The sequence below is a fragment of the Crocuta crocuta genome, unplaced genomic scaffold (genome assembly GCF_008692635.1).
Source record: "Crocuta crocuta isolate KB4526 unplaced genomic scaffold, BGI_CrCroc_1.0 scaffold282, whole genome shotgun sequence".
In the NCBI taxonomy this organism is placed as follows: domain Eukaryota; kingdom Metazoa; phylum Chordata; class Mammalia; order Carnivora; family Hyaenidae; genus Crocuta; species Crocuta crocuta.
The window spans coordinates 7,404,532-7,422,973 of record NW_027529174.1 but is presented as its reverse complement, the minus strand read 5'-3'; the positions used below and the strand labels follow the sequence as shown (position 1 = coordinate 7,422,973).

Genomic DNA, 18,442 nt, shown 5'->3' with positions numbered 1-18,442 from the left:
ATATTTAGAGTTTTTTGTTTTCTTATTTTTTAGTTTGAGGGGTGGTTGTGAGAGAGGGTGCACTAGAAGAAATGTACATTTATTTACTCTGAATTTTCAGCAACTAAAACTTCCTTTGTTGAAAAAGAAAAGACTACTCTGTGGGACACCTGGGTGGCTCATCCGGTTAAGCGGTTATGCAGCAGACTCAGGTTCAGCTCAGGTTCAGCTCAGGTCATGATCTCATAGTTCATGCGTTCATGAACCCTACATGGGACTCTGTGCTCACAGCACGGACCCTGCTTGGGATCCTCTGTCTCCCTCTCTCTGGCCTTCACCCCCTCTCAAAAATAAATAAATGTTAAATAAATAAATAAATNTTTTCTTCAGGTGTAACTAATATTTAAGGATTTCAATGTAAATAGATAGAAACATAGGAAATGTGCATTGCCACTATTCAATGGAGAATAATGATGGTAGTAGAATTACAGATATGCTATTTATACATAATTTTTATACATAAGAACAACATCATGTTAGTTCTTGTTACAAGATATTTTTAAGTTTCTTTCTTTATGTCCATGTACACTTCACTTCCAGATTGTGTAAATATTCCTTCATTTTTCTTCACATCTTAAATTGAAAAACAAGCCAGGCAGAGAAACCAATTTGACAATCAACTATTTGTAAAATAAATAAATAAATAAATAAATAAATAAACTTAATAAAAAAAAAAGTCAGGCAACAAAAATTATTATTAACTGCCTAAGAAGTTAGCATTCCATTGAAGCTGATGAAAATTTAATATTTTGATGATTAAAAACCAAAACTTTCTCATGTCAAGTATATTCTTGCATTTCACATAGAAAAGTCCAGCCTCTGGCCCACTCACCAATCAAGAGAAAGAAACTGACACAGATTAACTACTAAAGTCCCCTTCCATTCATTCATTTAATAATGACAGTCCCTATTTTGCTCCTAGAAAGAAAACCAACCTTTTGTACATTGAGGCCCTAGTGTATATAGGTTCTCTTGCTAGCAACAGAAGAGGGTTTATGGGACCCTGTTTACATTTGGACTATTTAATGCAAATACTAGTGTTATGGCCACTGTTCGCTCACATGGCCTCCAAAAACCCTAACAGAGGAGACATCCTATGACAAGAGGCTCAATTTTTTTTAACAATTTTAAAAAATATTTATTTTTAAGAGACAGAGAGAGCCAGCAAGAGTGAGCATGAGTGGGGGAGGAACAGAGAGAGAGAGGGAGTCACAGAATCCCAAGTAGGCTCCAGGCTCCAACCTGTCATCACAGAGCCTGATGCTGGGTTTTAACTCACAAACCGTGAGGTCATGACCTGAGCTAAAGTCAGATGCTTAACCAGCTGAACCACCCAGGCGCCCCATCAGGGCTCAATTTAAGGATGCATCAAAACAGCTTTGTGCCCCTAGAAATTATCCAACTGACAATAGCCTCTGGCTGTTTACTTAGCAAATACACCCAAATGAGTTTTTAATAAGAAATTGAATCGGTATGGAGGAAATGGACCTTCATTTTAAATCTGTAATCCAGGATATACCAAATCTGTATTGGTTTTTTAATAAAGACAGCACAGTGGTCTTTTTCCTCTTCTCTACAGAAGTAATGATTTTGGTGTTTCCTGAAGTTACAAACTAATTCCATTAATTTACACCTCAATTCTAGTGCCAGACACTGGGCTGGACGCTGGTAAAAGCATCATTAAGAGGTGATTTCCCTTGCGGCACTTACCATCTATCTAGTCAAGCAGCTACACACACACACACACACACACACACACACACACACAAACCAAGTAATCAAACAGACATATAATTGCAAATTGTGATGAAACTTTGAGGAAATAGATATGATATATATATATGTGTGTGTGTGAGTCATATATATATATGAATCATATGTATACATATGAGGAAATATGTATAAGTTGATAGATATCTTAACTGGAGGTACTCATTTCAGAAGATTATAATCATCATTCACTACTAAATGCCAGTTAAGTATAGAGAATGTGAGGGAAAGATACACTTTGTGTTCCTTTACTTTTTTAGTGGTAATTCTAGGATAGGGACAGAAGGTGGCTATAGCTAGTCCAAAATAACATTTAAAATAAGAGTGTAAGTGAGTTATTTGAAGATTTATCTGTTCAGATACATAGACAAAGGAGGGAAGGGGAGAGGAGGGAGGGAGGAAGGAAGGGAGGGAAAGAAGGAAAGATGGAGGAAGACTATCTCCATCCCAGTCTATCTCTTTCTTCCCCTGCCTCTCCCTGCTGAGACACTACTATGCCAAAATTGCTACTTATCAATTCAAGGTATACATTTTTAAATTTTACTATACATGTACACACATGTGATTTCCTAAGGCATATAATTTGGTCTTGTAAGATTGTATTTTATTTTTTCAATTGATTTAAATTCCAGTTAGTTGTCTTGCAATCTAATATTAGTTTAATGTGTACAATGTAGTGATTCAACACTTCCATACAACATCACAATGCTCATCACAATACGTGCACCCCTTAATCCCCATCACCTATCTAACCCATCCCCCACCACCTCCCTTCTGATACCTACCAGTTTGTTCTCCCTAGCTAAGAGTCTGTTTCTTCGTTTGCCCCCTGCCTCTTCGCCCCCACCCGTGTTCATTTGGTTTGTTTCTTAAATTCCACATATGAGTGAAATCATATGGTATTTGTCTTTTTCTGACTGACTTATTTCACTTAGCATAATACTTTCCGGCTCCATCCATGTCATTACAAATGGCAAGATTTCATTCTTTTTATGGCTGAATAATATTCCATTGTTTGTATAACTTTTTGTAGGCACCCTTTCTGGCTTCACATTATGTGAGATATACATGTTTATACATGTAGGTCTAGTTCATTTATTTTAACTGCTATCAGGTAGTTCACAGCCTATAAACCCAAGTTGTGTATCCATTTTGCTTTGCTGGAGAGTTTTGGTGTTAACCTGCTTTTGCTATTACACAGAGTCTTTGATAAAGACCCCTACTTTTGCCTTCTTGTGTGCAAATGAATAGGCATCTAAAAGTAGAATGGCTGGGTCCTACTAAACTCTCCAGATTTTAACTCTTTAACATTGTACTTACAATAAAATTAATAAGAAAGAAACCTTATTTTATTTTATAGCTCCATTTGGAGAATTATGCTTATAAAAACACAGGAACAAAAATAATATTATTTTATTTATATTTTATGATTGCAATATCTGGAATGCTTCATCATTAACTTGGAAACAAAAAATCCTCTTTCTATTTTTGTCTTCTAGAATATACAATCACCTCTCAATTAGCTTAATTTGTTTTTCAAGTTTTTATTTAAGTTTCAGTTAGCTAATAAACAGGGTAATATTAGTTTCAGGTCTAGAATTGAGTGATTTATTGCTTACATGCAATACCCAGTGCTCATCACAAGTGCCTTCCTTCATCTCCATCGCCTGTTTAACCCATATCCCCCTCACCCACCTCCCCTCTGGGATCTATCAGTTTTGTTTTCTATAATTTAGAGTCTGTTTCTTGATTTTCTTCCCTTTATTTTCCTCCACTATGTTCGTTGGACTTGGATAGAGCTGGAGAGTACTATGCTAAGTGAAATAAGTCAGTCATAGAAAGACAAATACCATATGATTTCACTCATATGTGGAATTTAAGAATCAATTGGCTTAATTTTCAGGGTGTTCATTATGAACCAACAAAAGCAACATGGCTTTATTTTATATTTTTATTTCTATAATTTATACCTCCCCCTCAAAAAATGTTCATATTAAAACCATGAACATACATGTCAACAATGATATTAAGGTCAACATATATTTTTTCATCTAGTGAATTGAACATGACAGCAGTGAAGTTACGCTATAAGGAAATTGTTCACTCCTGCCTGATATTTGGTAGAATTCCATTATTGGTCTTTTTTAAATCACAGATTTCTATATCACTAATGATTTTAGTTTCTAAAGAAAGTGTCCAAATACATCTTTAAATAAATATAAAAAGATTTTACTGTGCTGGTTATCAAAAAAGTAAAATAAATTTGAAGTACCATTTTTCATCTGTTAACAAAAAGAATACAATATCCATTTGAGCAGTAATATAGGGAAACATACTTTCTTGCATTACAAAATAGGAATTTCTTTAAGAAAGCATTTTGGCCCTATATACTATGAGAAGCCATAAAAACTTTCATAACTTTGGATAGAGTAATCCGAGTTATTGTGACTCTATCCCAAATAAATAATTCAAAATCTGGAAAAGCCATATATTCATACAAATGTTTTAGCTTTATTTTAAACTCATAAAAGTGAAAATCATCTAAATGTCCAACATTAGAAGCATCTAAATGTTCACTGTTTCCTAGCGAAAAATTTGTAATCCTGATGCCAAAGAGGAAAGTGTTTCTGATATTAAGATTGAAGGGAAGATAAGAGAATTCTAAACATGGTTTTGCAAGTATGTAAAAAGTCCAAAGACATTGGAAGGAAAGGGATGCAGTTAAATACATGATAATGTTTATTGTTGTCATGATAGAAGTAGTCGTTCCCCACTAATTTCAGAATATTTTAGTAAATGCACTATTTATTTAAAAAGGAAAAGAACGGTGTCCCAAGCCCTGCTTTTCTTTTGACATAGGGAGCTAGAAACTTTGCACAATTTATACTCCTGTCTTACTTATATTCATTTTGGGTTTTGCTTTTTTTCGTATTTTTCTCAACAGAAAGCCATTATCCTAGGACTCTGCAGTATTTTAATGTTTTATCACTCCTGAATCTTCTTTCACTCCTTCAGGAACACCATTTCAAGATTACCCTGATTACCTTTCAGGAGAAGTCATCATGTGGCAAGGCAACAGAGCAGATTTGCAAATAAGTCAAAAATTAATAATTCTGAAAGAAGATCTGTAACTTTACTTTACCTCCTAATTCTCTCTGACTCCTTGTTTAACTAACCTGCTCTTATTGATTACCAAGTCATGGCATTCCAGTCGAGGTAAATATCTGACTTTGACTTCAATTTTTAAGTCCCTTCTCATTGCTTAAGGGTCGTTATCATCTTAATTCTTCACAGTTTGTCCACCACAGAAATTCCTGATGATCAAAATGATAACAAAAATGCTCTGATTTGGAGGAGGGAGCCATGTTTTTCCAGCCCCTTAACACGGACCTCAGATAATTATTACTGGGAAATATTAAATATAATAGAAATTTAAAAGATGCTTTTATACTTCACAGCTATATGAATATAGTGATATAATCGGGGAAAATAGTCTTACTTAAACTCAGCCAGATACTTAAGGTAAAAGATGACTGAGGTCGGCATAGAATCCTTGACAAGCGTCTATTAATTACTATTGCCCTATTGTTACCTTTTTTTTTTTTTTTGCTGCTCCCCTGCCCCAGGACTCTCTGATTTATAAACAGCTTTTCAAATTAACAAAGTGGTTCATGAATCACCCTGGCTCGACAGAAATGAATAAAAATGAGCCCATTTACACAACATTTGGTATGTAACTAATTACCTATAAACAACTGCTTGAGATTGCACTGAGAAGAGTATCATTAACATTCAGCAGTAAAAGTACAAAAACAAAGGGAGAAAAGAAAGCAGAGACCTGGAGTCAAAATATGGAAAGTAAATATGTAAGAGTAGCAATGAGAACAGTATTTATTTAGTGTGGATTTTTTAAAACATAACCAGAGTACTTAATGATGTCATCCAAGAGGAATGGTTAAGTATAGCAAAATATCTACATTTCAAAATCTTGAATATCCATTAAAAATGTGTTCATGAAGACTATAAATGCATTACTTAAATTCTTACCTTTAAGGTTAACCAAAAAACAGCACATGAAATTATTAAATATAGTGTAATTTCACTTTGCTAAACAATATACTTAGAAGAAAGGAAATTAATAAGATTGTGGTAATGAGATTATAGGTCATTTGTATCCTTTTATCTCTAAGTGTCTACATTTCCCAGATGTTTTATTATGACCGCACATTAATCGTACAATGTATTTCTATAAGTAAACGTATATGTATTTATTTATGTATTTATTTTGAAGCATGTAGTTTAAAAGTAATAGCTGGAGTTAATTGAGTGACTCCTGTGTACCAATCCCTGAGCTCCTATGTGCATATAATAACTCTCTTCTCTTTCCTCATTCCACAACACGTCCACTTCCATAACATCTCCATTCTCGGAACATCACAAACCCAGGCTAAGGCATCTTTTGTCTAAATGGCCACTAACAAAACAAGTGTAGGATTGAACTCTATTCCTTCTGAATGATTTTCATGCCTTCTTGATAATATAAACATTTCTCTGATGTGAGATATTTGGATTTCTAGAAAAATGGCGAAGATGGTTTTACCCAAATGAGAGTGAGCGTACCATACGTGGCTATTTTGTGAAACCCATTGACAGTGATTCTATCTTCTATCTTCTGAGATCTGACAGTATACTAAAATCAACCCTCCAAAAATCAAAAAAATTATGACAGCATGATGGTGTAGCTGGATATTTTTAACTGCTATAGCCTCAATGCTCACAGGATTGCTTGATTCCTGGTGCATCTTCTTTCAGTTTTGTACTCATTATTGATTGGTTAAAGTATGTCTTAAATTACCGATAATTAAATAAACACTGCATATGTATAGTAAGGTCAGATCTTAATGTTTCTTTTACACTATTTTACTGCCTATAGGAGAAATAAATAATTCCTACACTGAACCAATAGTTCTCTGATTAGACTTATCTGCCCTGAATATAGTAACTGAAGAGAAAATAAACCTCAAGTCTTAAGTCTGCCATATATGAATGTGAATCCCAGTGTTACCATTTAGATCATGTAAACTTGGAAACATTTCTTAACCCCATCAGGTATCAGTTTCTATATCTTTGAAAATAGCATAAAAATGACATCAACATAATAAGGCAATTGTAAATAACAAATTAAATAATGCATGTTCTGTAGTCAGAATAATGGCTTTCCAAAGATGTCCATGTCCTAATTCTCAGAACCTGTGGATATGTTGCCTTATGAGTCAAGGAGACTCTGCTGGCAGGATTAATTTAAGGGTTTGAGATGAGATTATTCTGGATTATCTGGATAGGCACAGTGTAATCAATTACAAAGTTTCTTATAAAAGGAAGGCAGGAGGGTGAGGGGATGTAAAGACAGAAGCAGATGTTGGAAGGATGGTCTTTGAAGATGGAGGAAGGTGCCAGGAGCCAAGGAATGTGAGCAGCCTCTAGAAGCTGAAAAAAGCAAGAAAATAGTTCTCCTCTAGAGCCTCTAGAAGGAACACAGCCCTGCTAAAACCTTCATTTTAGGACTTCTGACCTCCAGAACTGTAAAAGAATAAATCTGTTGTTGTTTAAGCCACTAAATGTTTGGTAACTGGGAAATTGAATTGGTTCAATCTATAGAGTACTATTCCATGAATGCTGTTAAGATATGCCATTCAGCCCCTTTCCAAGAATAAAAATAAAACATTTACATAAGGCTTTATTGTGTTTGTGTGTGTGTGTGTGTGTGTGTGTGTGTGTTGGTATTGGTTTAGGTAAATAGAGAAAAATTATCACAGTTAATGCAAAAACGTTTTAACCGAATATTAAATGTAATAATTTTTTTAAATTTTGCTACTCCATCATTTTCCTTCCCCATGCTTAAATTTCCTTCCCTATACTTAAATCTCACATAGCAGTTCATCTCCTTTTGTAAACAGAGAAAAAGAGAGAGTCTGTGAGCAGGGGGAGGGCAGAAAGAGAAAGACTCAGTTGGAGCCTGATGTAGGGCTTGATTACAAGACCCTGGAATCATGACCTGAGCCAAAATCAAGAGTCGGATGCTCAATCCACTGAGACACCCAGCTGCCCCAAGGGCTGTCATTTCAGTTTAGCATTTTCAGGCTGCCTTTTTCCTCTGTTTCCTAATTTTTTTTGTCATGTAGATTCTATTAAATAGTAGATTTTTGCTCTAGAGATATCACATTTAAAATTTGGGAACTCGTCCCTATAGAACTGAAGATTATGGGAAAATCTCAATCATAATTTGTTCATTGATTTGAGTTGACATTGTTATTGGCAAAAGTGCCCTCTCCGTGTGTGTGTGTGTGTGTGTGTGTGTGTGTGTGTGTGTGACTGAATTTAATCTATTTATAGGCCAGGACTTACTGGGTTGTATTTTGTCAGCAATGAGAGTCATACAGCCCTTAGATATCAAATATACATGATTTGCAATTACAGTGACTCTTAAGGTCAGTGACCATACAGCATACACCTTAATAAATGACTACGACAGCAGTGTGATTTCCATTCACTCAAAAGCCTCATGGGACCATAGTTTTAACTAACAGCCTATTATAGTGTTCTGACCTAACCTTCAAAATGTCAATAAATTGGATTATAATGTAAGCCACTCTAAATGTCTTTGAAAAAAGACAGATGAATGTTAAGCTGTCATGAATCTGTACCTCTGGGAAGGTTCAGAAAAAGAGTTAATGCTTTTACTTTTAGCTGGTTCTACTCTATTGTACTTTCATTTGCTATCGACAAATAATAATGTTTTCACACACTCAGAATGAATGACCTGGGTGTTAAAAGTGAAACACAGAATTCAAAAAAACACTTCACTGTTGAAGCCCTCAGCCCATCCAGCTTTTGCAACCTTTGGCACCTTTGATTCCATAAAAGATTTAGACTATCAGGCTGCTTCAGCCACAGTGTGAGTACATTTCCATGTGGATGTGTTAATCAATTATGGAGGTGACTAACCACTACTGAGCAATTACATTCAGCAAAGTGAACAAATGGAAACACAGGGAGCCGTCATTCTTAGAAACGCTCATTGCTGCTTCGTACCCAGAAGACAGAATGGCTGAGCAGAGCTCTGCCCAGGGACATCTCTGTTTTTATTGATGATCCTGGGAATTCTTGCTCAGCAATTCTTTTCTTACAAAGGGCTAAGGGCACTCAGCTCACTTAGCCATAAGTATTACAAAATCTGGAAATGCCAAACCCTTAAATTAGCAGAGACCGACACTCGGTTACATACATTTCTACAGGCCACAACATAAATTTATGAGTAACTACTTGCATAGAGGTCCCTGTCTGAGCCTCAGTGATTCCTCCTTTCTTAAATAAGCGACGTTTGGGTGCCCCTGGTGACAATATTTGTATGAGTGCAACTTTCCTTCCTGCTCTTACAAAATGATTTTGGAAGATTTGGCACCTAATCCAAGTTGAGCCAATGAAATCCTCTTAAGAATTTTAAATCTGGAACAGAGAGATCCCAAGAAGGAAGTTATTTCACTAATGTCAGTCTTCCTCAGAGAAAGTTGGGCACTTTTCACAGCTCAGGTTCCTGGAGCTGCCCTGATTCTTCCCCTTTCTGAGTTGTGATTATTTAACTCTGCTTGGTTTCATAATGGTACTTGAGGCAAAAGTAAACTGGTCCAAGTGATACTAATTGAAAAATCATCAGGTGATGGGCAAGCTTCTGATGTGATATATCATTTCCCAAGGTGATTATCAATTAGATTATATCTGCTGATTCCTGAATGAATTGATCATAAAGAATAGCAACAGTAACTGCAGTTACGCTTTACAAAGATTTTTTTTAACACTCACAATTCCTAGGACCCATACATATGAAACATTTGTTAATAATTTATAGATAGTTGTTTGTTGGTTTTTCAAATTGCTTTGTCAAACTTCCAGAGCCTCACAACATGTGAGTCCATGGTTCAGCATTAAGGTTTTAATGCATGTCCTTACTCAGATATGATGAGTTTGCTTCCTAGATGACACATGTCTGAAAATGAGGCCAATTAAGTGAGATATGCTGACCAACGCAGCTCAAATGATGCTCTCAAGTATCTCTAAAGCTTTTCAATAGTTCCACAAATATTTGATTTTAATTTGATTTTTAAATATTATAATTATTTTAAACTTTAATAAGCAAGCACATTGTATTGTGTCTTATGCCACATTTTAATGCATTCAAGACCATCATAGCATTAACTTTTGCTGCCAGATCAACTTAAGCAGAGCATGAAGCACCAAAGAAAGCTTCCCTTTAATCCATCATTAAACACCTACTAGAGTCCCCATCCACCTAGGGGTGTATCTGAACCATTTGTAAAAGTGTGATTGATTTTAGAGAACGTTACTTATCACTTGGGGGTTGCCCCTGACAATTCAAGGTAGCCCATGGCCAGTCATGTATGATTTTAGAAGCAAGTATTTCCTTACTTATTAGGATTTTTTGATATTATGCAAATAAAATACAACATAAAAATAATTGTGCTGAGAGGTTTAAGACCATAATTCTAATCATAACCCCTGTTTCAAATTTCTGTGCTCATTAAAATAGATGTCAACATGTACATTTATAAGATTAATTTCATATTAAAAATATATATAAAGCTTTCATTTCATTTGTATTTTATATGCTGATATTCTCTAGATTTCATTTTATTAAAGGTATCCTCAGAGGAAAAATGTTTGAAAACCACCATTGTGGCAGGTCACTCAACCTTGGCACTACTGATGTTTGGGAACAGATAATTCTCTATTGGTGGCCGGTATCTGGGGGATTGTAGAATGTTTAGCGGCATCCTTGGCCTCCAGGCATCAGAGGCTGGTATCAAGCCTCTACTCCCAGCCTGATGATAAAAAATATCTCCAGATATTGCCTAATGTCTCCTGTGCGGAAAAGTTATCTCTGGTTGAGAATTCTCGGATAAGTCATTGGATCAGAGGGCTGGCCACACTAGTAATTTCTAGGGAAGAACTTCCTCCTGAAGTTTTAATTCATAAGCAGCTGTTAAACAAGGAATATAGTAAAGTAGATAGGTGATGTTTAAAGCATTTTAAAATATTCATTGTGCTGCCTTTTTGAGGGCGTTTGATGTACTACGCAGACCATAAAAATAACGTTGTGGAATTATCTTTTCAGGCAACAAAAGATCTCCATGATATATTATTAAGTGCAAAAATGAATTCATATGCTAATGGGAGTGGGAAGCAATAAGGAATCTAGAAAAATCCTTTTATGTGCTAAATTCTGGAATACAACTAGTCTTCATAATTTTTGTAAAATACTTTGAAGAAATTTTTTAATTGAATTTTAAAATTCCTTTTGTTCTTGCCTAATGGTCAAATAAATCTGATTAAACTGACCAACATCTTGTCTAAGAAAGGTTTCAAGGAAACATGCAAATGTTCACCTTGGTAAACTTTCATTTTTCATAAGGAAAGCCAAAGAGAAATTGGAAACAGCCAGTATTTTTCCTAATAAGGTTTTAAAGAAGAAGGTTCTGTTAGGTTAACATAAATGATCAAAACAATAACTCATCTTAGAAACCACAAAAAACATAGGTTTGAGAAATACTTTGTCAAATTTAAACACGCTGTTGATGGGAGTCTAAGTTGGCACAATCTCTATGAAGAACAATGTGGCAAAATTTCAAATGTACATACCATTCTTTCTAACAATTCCTTTTCTAGAAATAACCAACACATATAGGCAGACATAGTAGAGTACACCAGTATATTCAGAGTGTCTTCATTGGTAAAAGTAAAAAAACAGAAAACAATGTAAATACTCACCAAACTGATTGGGAAAATAAATTACAATATTTCCATATAACTGAACCTAGTATAGTAAATTTTTTGAAGACAGCCTATTATTTACTCACATGGGACCAAATCCAAGATGTTCTGATAATGAAAACAAGCAAGGTTCAGAACAGATGTGGAAAGATGCTATCTAAGAAGTTTTCCCCTAAGAAGACCTACCTGATTTCTTTGACATGTGGAGTATTTATGAAAAATGTCCAGTATTGTAGCTCCTGTGGATTAAGCTAGAAAGGAAACATTGCTAAATTGAAATCTTTTGAATTCTTTAAAATATGATTATATATTACTTGGCATAGAAGGATTATGTAATTTTTTTAAAATAAAAGTACTTTGTCAATTACAAAGTGATACCAAATGTTTGTAAGCATGGACTAGCCAAAGGAATTTAAGGCACTCTCTCACTCCACATTCTAGGGCACTTTACAGGCAAGAGAAAATGGAGAGATAATGGAAAATCCCAGTAGGATATCTAGAGTCAAGGTCCTGAGATTTGCGTAAACAAATAAGGTCACCAGAGAGCAAAAACTGGTAAATACAGTCTGTGTTTCTTTACTGGTTATATGCTATCTGCTGAGTATAGGTAGAAGAGGGTCTCAGATGAATCCAACAAATCTTTCTAATAGTGAGGAATGTGAGGACCCAACTGTCATGGAAGGTGGGTTTTATTGTTCTCGTCATTTTTGTTGTTTTATTATTAGGCTATAGCAGGCGAGGGAGATAGGTTTTGATGCATAATGTTGATCTCCTCTTACTCATAAGGCCAGACTCACTGTAGATACTGTCACAGACATTGCTAGATGCTAGTAAGTATAGGAAAGACCATGGGATAATAACAGATATAAAATGACCATCATTTTTGGAGCACTTACTAACTATGAGGCACCAGGCTAGGAGCTTTACACACATTATCTCTCTTAATCCTCACAGCCGTGTTTTGATTGATGAAGGGACAGCTAGTGAGCAGCAAAGCAAAGACTTGAACTTAATCTGCCCAACTTCAAAAATTTTAATCATAAAATTTTGATGCCAAGTGGTAAACATGATTTGGGGCTGAGAAGTCTGGAAATGAAAGTCATCATCTTCATGATGCTGTCTTTTCTTTCGTCCTGACAGGATCACAACCACAGCTGCATGTATGATGGATCTACGAAGATATCCTCTGGATGAGCAAAACTGCACTCTGGAGATTGAAAGTTGTGAGTTACTTGGACAGGGGAATGAGAAAGAGGGATGTTTGCTTGACCCAATTAAATTCAACCTTGCACTGAGTAATTGGTCCTGGGATACTTTCAGCTACACTTTTCTTGCCAATTTTTCAAGAGATTCACAGTCCAGTGACATTTTCCCTCATATTGGTGACTCAAGGGTCATTTCAATGCAGTTATACTTTTGAACCATTAGAGAAAGTCCACTTATTTTGGCTGGACAATTTATGAACTCATGCCTTCTCCTTAGGGTAGAGTGTCTCCCAAGGCCTTCTAATCTCCAAGCCACATTAATTAAGAGAGGGAAAACAATTTAATATGAAAAGACCTCGTGAGATGGTTTTTGGTTCTATAGTCTGTGCACGTGAATGACTGCAAATTGTTGACTTTTAGAAAAACAGTTTGTTAGAGCCTAGTGCACATTAGGCTTTCTTCATGGGAAGAACAGGATGAGAGTAGTCATGGGCTTGTGCTTTGGGCCAAAGAGCTGATATTTTTCAAGTCTAGTAACTGATTTTTGTCTTGTTGGATTGTGTTTCACTGATTGTTTTCTTGACAATTAGAATATCTTAGTCACTAATATTTAATCTGATTAACTCTATTTCATTGTTTCTCAGCCATCAACAGGCAGGCAGTTGAGCCCATTTATTGTGAATACCAGGCCTAGGTGATTTCGTGGTTTTCAGAGGCACAGAAGGGTACAGTAGGTAATTCAGAGCATTATAAAACTGCTTACTGTATTGTGAGAAATAGAGAGCTATTTATTTAGATAACCTAAAATACTCCCAGATCTAAACATCAAAATGCCAAAGGAAAATTCCAGATGACCCTATAGTATTATTAAAGAATTAATGTATTCACCAGTGTCTGATTATTAAGCAATCACATCCATTTTCTCGTTTTGCTGTATACAGGCTCGGAAATAAATAAAGATGTTTTGTTTGTAGATAGAGCTCTATATTTAGACATGCAAACTGATCTACTACCACTAGAACCTGGAATGAACATGAACATTCATGAGTTGTTCCTTAATTAATATTCTAATTTTAAAGCACAATGCATAAATAAGTTGGTCGAATAAAGTTAATATATGAAAGTATTGATGGTGACTTTTGGTTTAAATGCCAATGACAACCAAAATTAAACCGTAGAAATCAAATATGAACCCAACTATTTATCAATGGCTAATGATGTTTTATAAATAAGGCTGAACTTTAGCTAAGCAAGTAAACCTTAGATTTTAGAATTGATATGGAATGAGAAGGATGAATTGCTCATTCATATAGGTTGGCTTTTACCCTTGACCTCTCTTCCACTGACTCTACTGATTTGTTGCCTTTGCTTCTGTGTGGGCATTAAGGTATGACAACCTCTTGAGATTATAAGATCTTCTGGTCTACATCATTCATATAAAGAAGCAATGAATTTTGACAAATACTTGACTTGTTTCTGTGTTATAAATTGCAAGTCCTGAAATTAGCACCATTTTCTCACAAAATGTGTATTTTAAAATTCATATCAAGCCTTCCTGTTATCATGGGTTTATAATCTTCTTTAAGCAGGTGATCTTCCTTGTTCGTATTTAGAAAACATGTGACTTTTAAGTATATTTATAATATTATATAATGACCCAAACAAAAACTGTAAATGAGGTAGAAGTTAAACATAACTTCTGTGGGACAGGGATGAGGGGAAGCCCAAGAATCCTGATAGTTCAAAGTTATCAGAAAATATGATATCAGGCAATAGGCGGTAACCCAAGCATATCATAATCATTGAGGCAATTCTGTAAAATGCAACCAGTTTTCTGGACAGATGGAAGGCATAGAAACTAGGACCCTAAAATCAGCTAATATGTACGAATGCAGGAAGATGGTAACCATCATCAAAGTGATCCAATAGCAGTTCACAGAAATCTAGTCCCTAAAAATATTTACCTAAAGCAAAGCAAAAACTCAAGCCTGGAGAATTTGTGCAATGAGGAGTCTATGAAGGCAGAAACTTGGGAGAAAGGGGGCCGCAGGGAGGATGGAACTGTCTTCTACTCACCAAACAACACCTCTGTAACATAAGTATTTCTAATAACATTTGAGAGTATATATCTGAGTCTCAGAAAAGTAAAATAATTAACCCAGAACCACAGGCAAAGATAGTGGTAAAGAGAGGATCCAAACCCAGGTAATGTACTTTCTTTCCTTCACAGAATCCTCCAATCAATAGGTGAGCAAGAAAGCAAAGAACATCAATCATTAGGGGCATAACACCTAATAAAAAAGTTAAAGAAAAAAGGGGGTGCCTAGGTGACACAGTTGATAGAGGCCCAGCTCTTGATGTCAGCTCAGGTCATGATCCAGGGTTGCGGGATAGAGCCCTGCTTTGGCTCTACATTGAACATGGAGCCCACTTATGATTCTCTCCTTCTGCCTCTCTCCCCCTCTCATGTCCACACACACACTCTCTCTCTCTAGAAAAAAATTTTTAAAAAGTTAAAAAAATGTGTAACACCAACTGGAGTCACTCTCAGCTGGGTTAAGGTTGCTGAGTCAACCAAAGACTGGTCTGTATTTCCTAAAATTATCCCTGATAAAGGTTAGAATAGATCTCAGAAGCTGAAGCAAAATTTTGCACTTAGACCAAAGGTCAAATGACTGCAACCATGGAGAAAGAGTGGAGAGTCATCTGTGGATGCAGGAAACTGAATAGTCCTTGATTCCATTGACGTTAACCTAAAAAAAAACAAAAGCCTCAAATGACAACATTGCTTAGCTTACTTGAAGAGTGTCTCTTTTTAACAAGAGATTAACCAATATAAAGAGATTTTAAATCTTATGAGTAAAAACTTCAAGTAACTAAGTAACATATGGCAATAATATGGAGTTTGAATGAGCTTTGCTTGTTCTTGCCTAAGTACATAATCGATGTGTTGCTAAGTATCGATAAATACTGAATCTGTCAGTCATCTATTTTTTAACTCTTCATAAAGAGACATGTGCTGCATTATTTGCTGAAATAGCTCTCCCTAAACTGACATTTATGAAGACTCTAACTGAGCTTTAAAGTGATTGTAAATGAGAAGCTCTAGTATTAGTTGGGAGATAAGAATGATAAAGTAGAGATTCTGCCAAGGTAAGATTGCACCAATCACACTTTTGTGACCAATAATAGAGTAGAAACTTTACCTACCTTACAGAATTTACTGGCTTATGTTCTCTCCCATCACAGTCCCAAGGATGAGAAAATGTTTCCCTTGGTTAGGTCTTTCGAGACAAATTAAAGATGTTTTGCTTTACTTTAATGTCATCTAGTCAAGTAAAATTGGAAAGGCCATAAAGCCTTGTTAAATTGAAAATTTACTTGAACTTGGAGCACATTAATAGTTTCTTGGCCCTGGGATGCTATAAAATGAGTTAATGGCACATAGAAAATTCAATCAAGGAGTTTAGTTTTAAGAACATTTGGAATTTGAAATCAATAAAGCTATCATGTGAAGGCTTCATAGCCACAAGCTTCATAGAGATACACAAAGGGCTTGGGATAACAGCCATGGAGGATTCAGGTGCCTTTTTCCATTCCCAGAAGCAACAATTGAGGAAAATCTCCAACCTAATCTAACCCTCTGACTATCAGCAGATAGTGTCACCTCTCACTTTACCCCAAAAAGTAGAAGTCATTTTGGCCTGAAATCTCTGAATGGCCTGATCATTATGTCTTCGTCATTCTAACTTAGCCCTCGCTATTTCAAAGGAAGAGATGCTTCTATTCCTTGAATAGGCTGACCTGACCCCAGTGTTCAGGATTCCATTACTTTTTCCTCTAATTGATTTTCTCAAGTTCACACGCACCTCCACCCCTGATCTCCTAGATCCTCAATCTCACCCAGTCTGCTACCTCTCTTCACAGCCTAAAAACTAGCTGAAAACTTTTCTTAACCTAAACATCTCTACTCTATGCCCACATCTCTCCTTAAGCTTTTCCTAATCCCTCTGCTTTCTTTTTCTACAAACTGCTTGAAAGATTGATTTATATTTCTTGTCTATTGTCTCAATTTCTTAACCTACTGTAATCTGGCTTCCCAACTCCCACCTCCACTGACAATATTTTCAGAAAGGTTACAAGAAGGTCTTTACATACCATCTTTAGTCCAATGACCCCCAAAAATATAACTGCAGCTCAGATCTCTTCGAAGTCCCAAACTGATACATAGCCCTGCTCTTGGCATATCTATTGTGGTGTTTGCAAAGACATCTTAAATTTAATTTTCTCAAAACTTAACTATCAATTTTTCTCTCCCAAATGAGTTTCCTTTCTAGTCTCCTTAATTTCACTATCCACCCACCATCCTAGGATTAATTGTTGACATCTCCCTCACACTCCTCCTATTCAATCTATTTTCAAGAACCATCCATTCTACTTGCAAGGTATTTATCAAGCTCTTCCACTTCCCTTCAGCCTTACTTCCATCCAACCACCATTACTTCTTACCTGAATCATTGTAGCCATGTTTCTCTTGGTCTTCTTGCTTTCACTCTTGACTCTCTCCAGCCCATTCCACACCCAGCAGCCAGAGTGATCTTTGCACGATGTAAAACAAATCTTTTTACTTCTATGCTTTAAAAATATTCTGGGGCACCTGAGTGGCTCAGTTGGTTAAGCTTTTGACTTCAGCTGTCACGATCTCACAGTCTGTGGGTTCAAGCTCTTTATTAGGCTCTGTGCTGGCAGCTCAGAGCCTGTAGCCTGCTTCGGATTCTGTGTGTATGTGTCTCTCTCTCTCAAAAATAAACATTAAAAAAATAAAATAATAAAGTAAATAAAAATATGCAAAGGTTTCCCAATGCACTAAAAAGCCTCTCCACACTTCTTAATTTAACCTTCAAGCTCTGTGTGACTTGCCTTCCCTATAGCTATCTTTCCCTTGTTTACTACATTAACTCCAACACCGCAGATTCTTTGTGTCCTGCAGACTAAGCTTTCTTCTATCTCATTATCTTCACCATCTTGTTCCTTCCGCTGAAAATGCTTTTGCCCATCATGATGATTTCCTGTTCTCATCCTATAGTTCTCACTTAAGTTGCCAGCTCCAATTAGAGGCTTTCCTGAGAATCCAGTCTAAATTAGGAAACCCTACTTATTTCCTTTCAAAATTTGGTTAGTTTCCCAAGTGATACTTAGTATTGTAGTATTTATTTCCATGTTTATTATTTTTCCCCCCTCTGTGGATTATAAACTCCATGAAGGGAAGGAGCATTGTTTTGTTCACAAGACAATAATTAAAGCCTAGTCTCCTACCTGATAGTAAGTATCTGTGGAGTGTATGTATGCTGCATATTTTGGGTCCAAGCCTTTCAAGTCTTTTGAATTTTAGGAGATAAGTCTAACTCTACTTTTCTCAGATTTAAGGCAGGGATTTTTTATGTGTAATGAAATATTCTTTCATTTGTACAATTTTGTGTTCATGCCTTAAGACTAACTCAGAAATTTAAGATTGGAAATATGTGTCAACCAAGAGCCAGTTAGGGAAAAAAACATTTTAATTGGAATTTTGATAGGCTGCT

General features: G+C 35.8%; 1 protein-coding gene across 2 annotated transcripts in view; it reads left to right on the top strand.

Moving 5' to 3' along the window:
* The window catches only part of GABRB1 (gamma-aminobutyric acid type A receptor subunit beta1), a 362,417-nt gene that overhangs the window by 248,247 nt on the left and 95,728 nt on the right, over nt 1-18,442 (top strand). For both annotated transcript variants that reach the window (XM_077757707.1, XM_077757706.1), the window contains exon 5: nt 12,796-12,878. In XM_077757707.1, the coding sequence (XP_077613833.1) occupies nt 12,796-12,878 (83 nt within the window). The remainder of the gene's footprint in view (nt 1-12,795; nt 12,879-18,442) is intronic.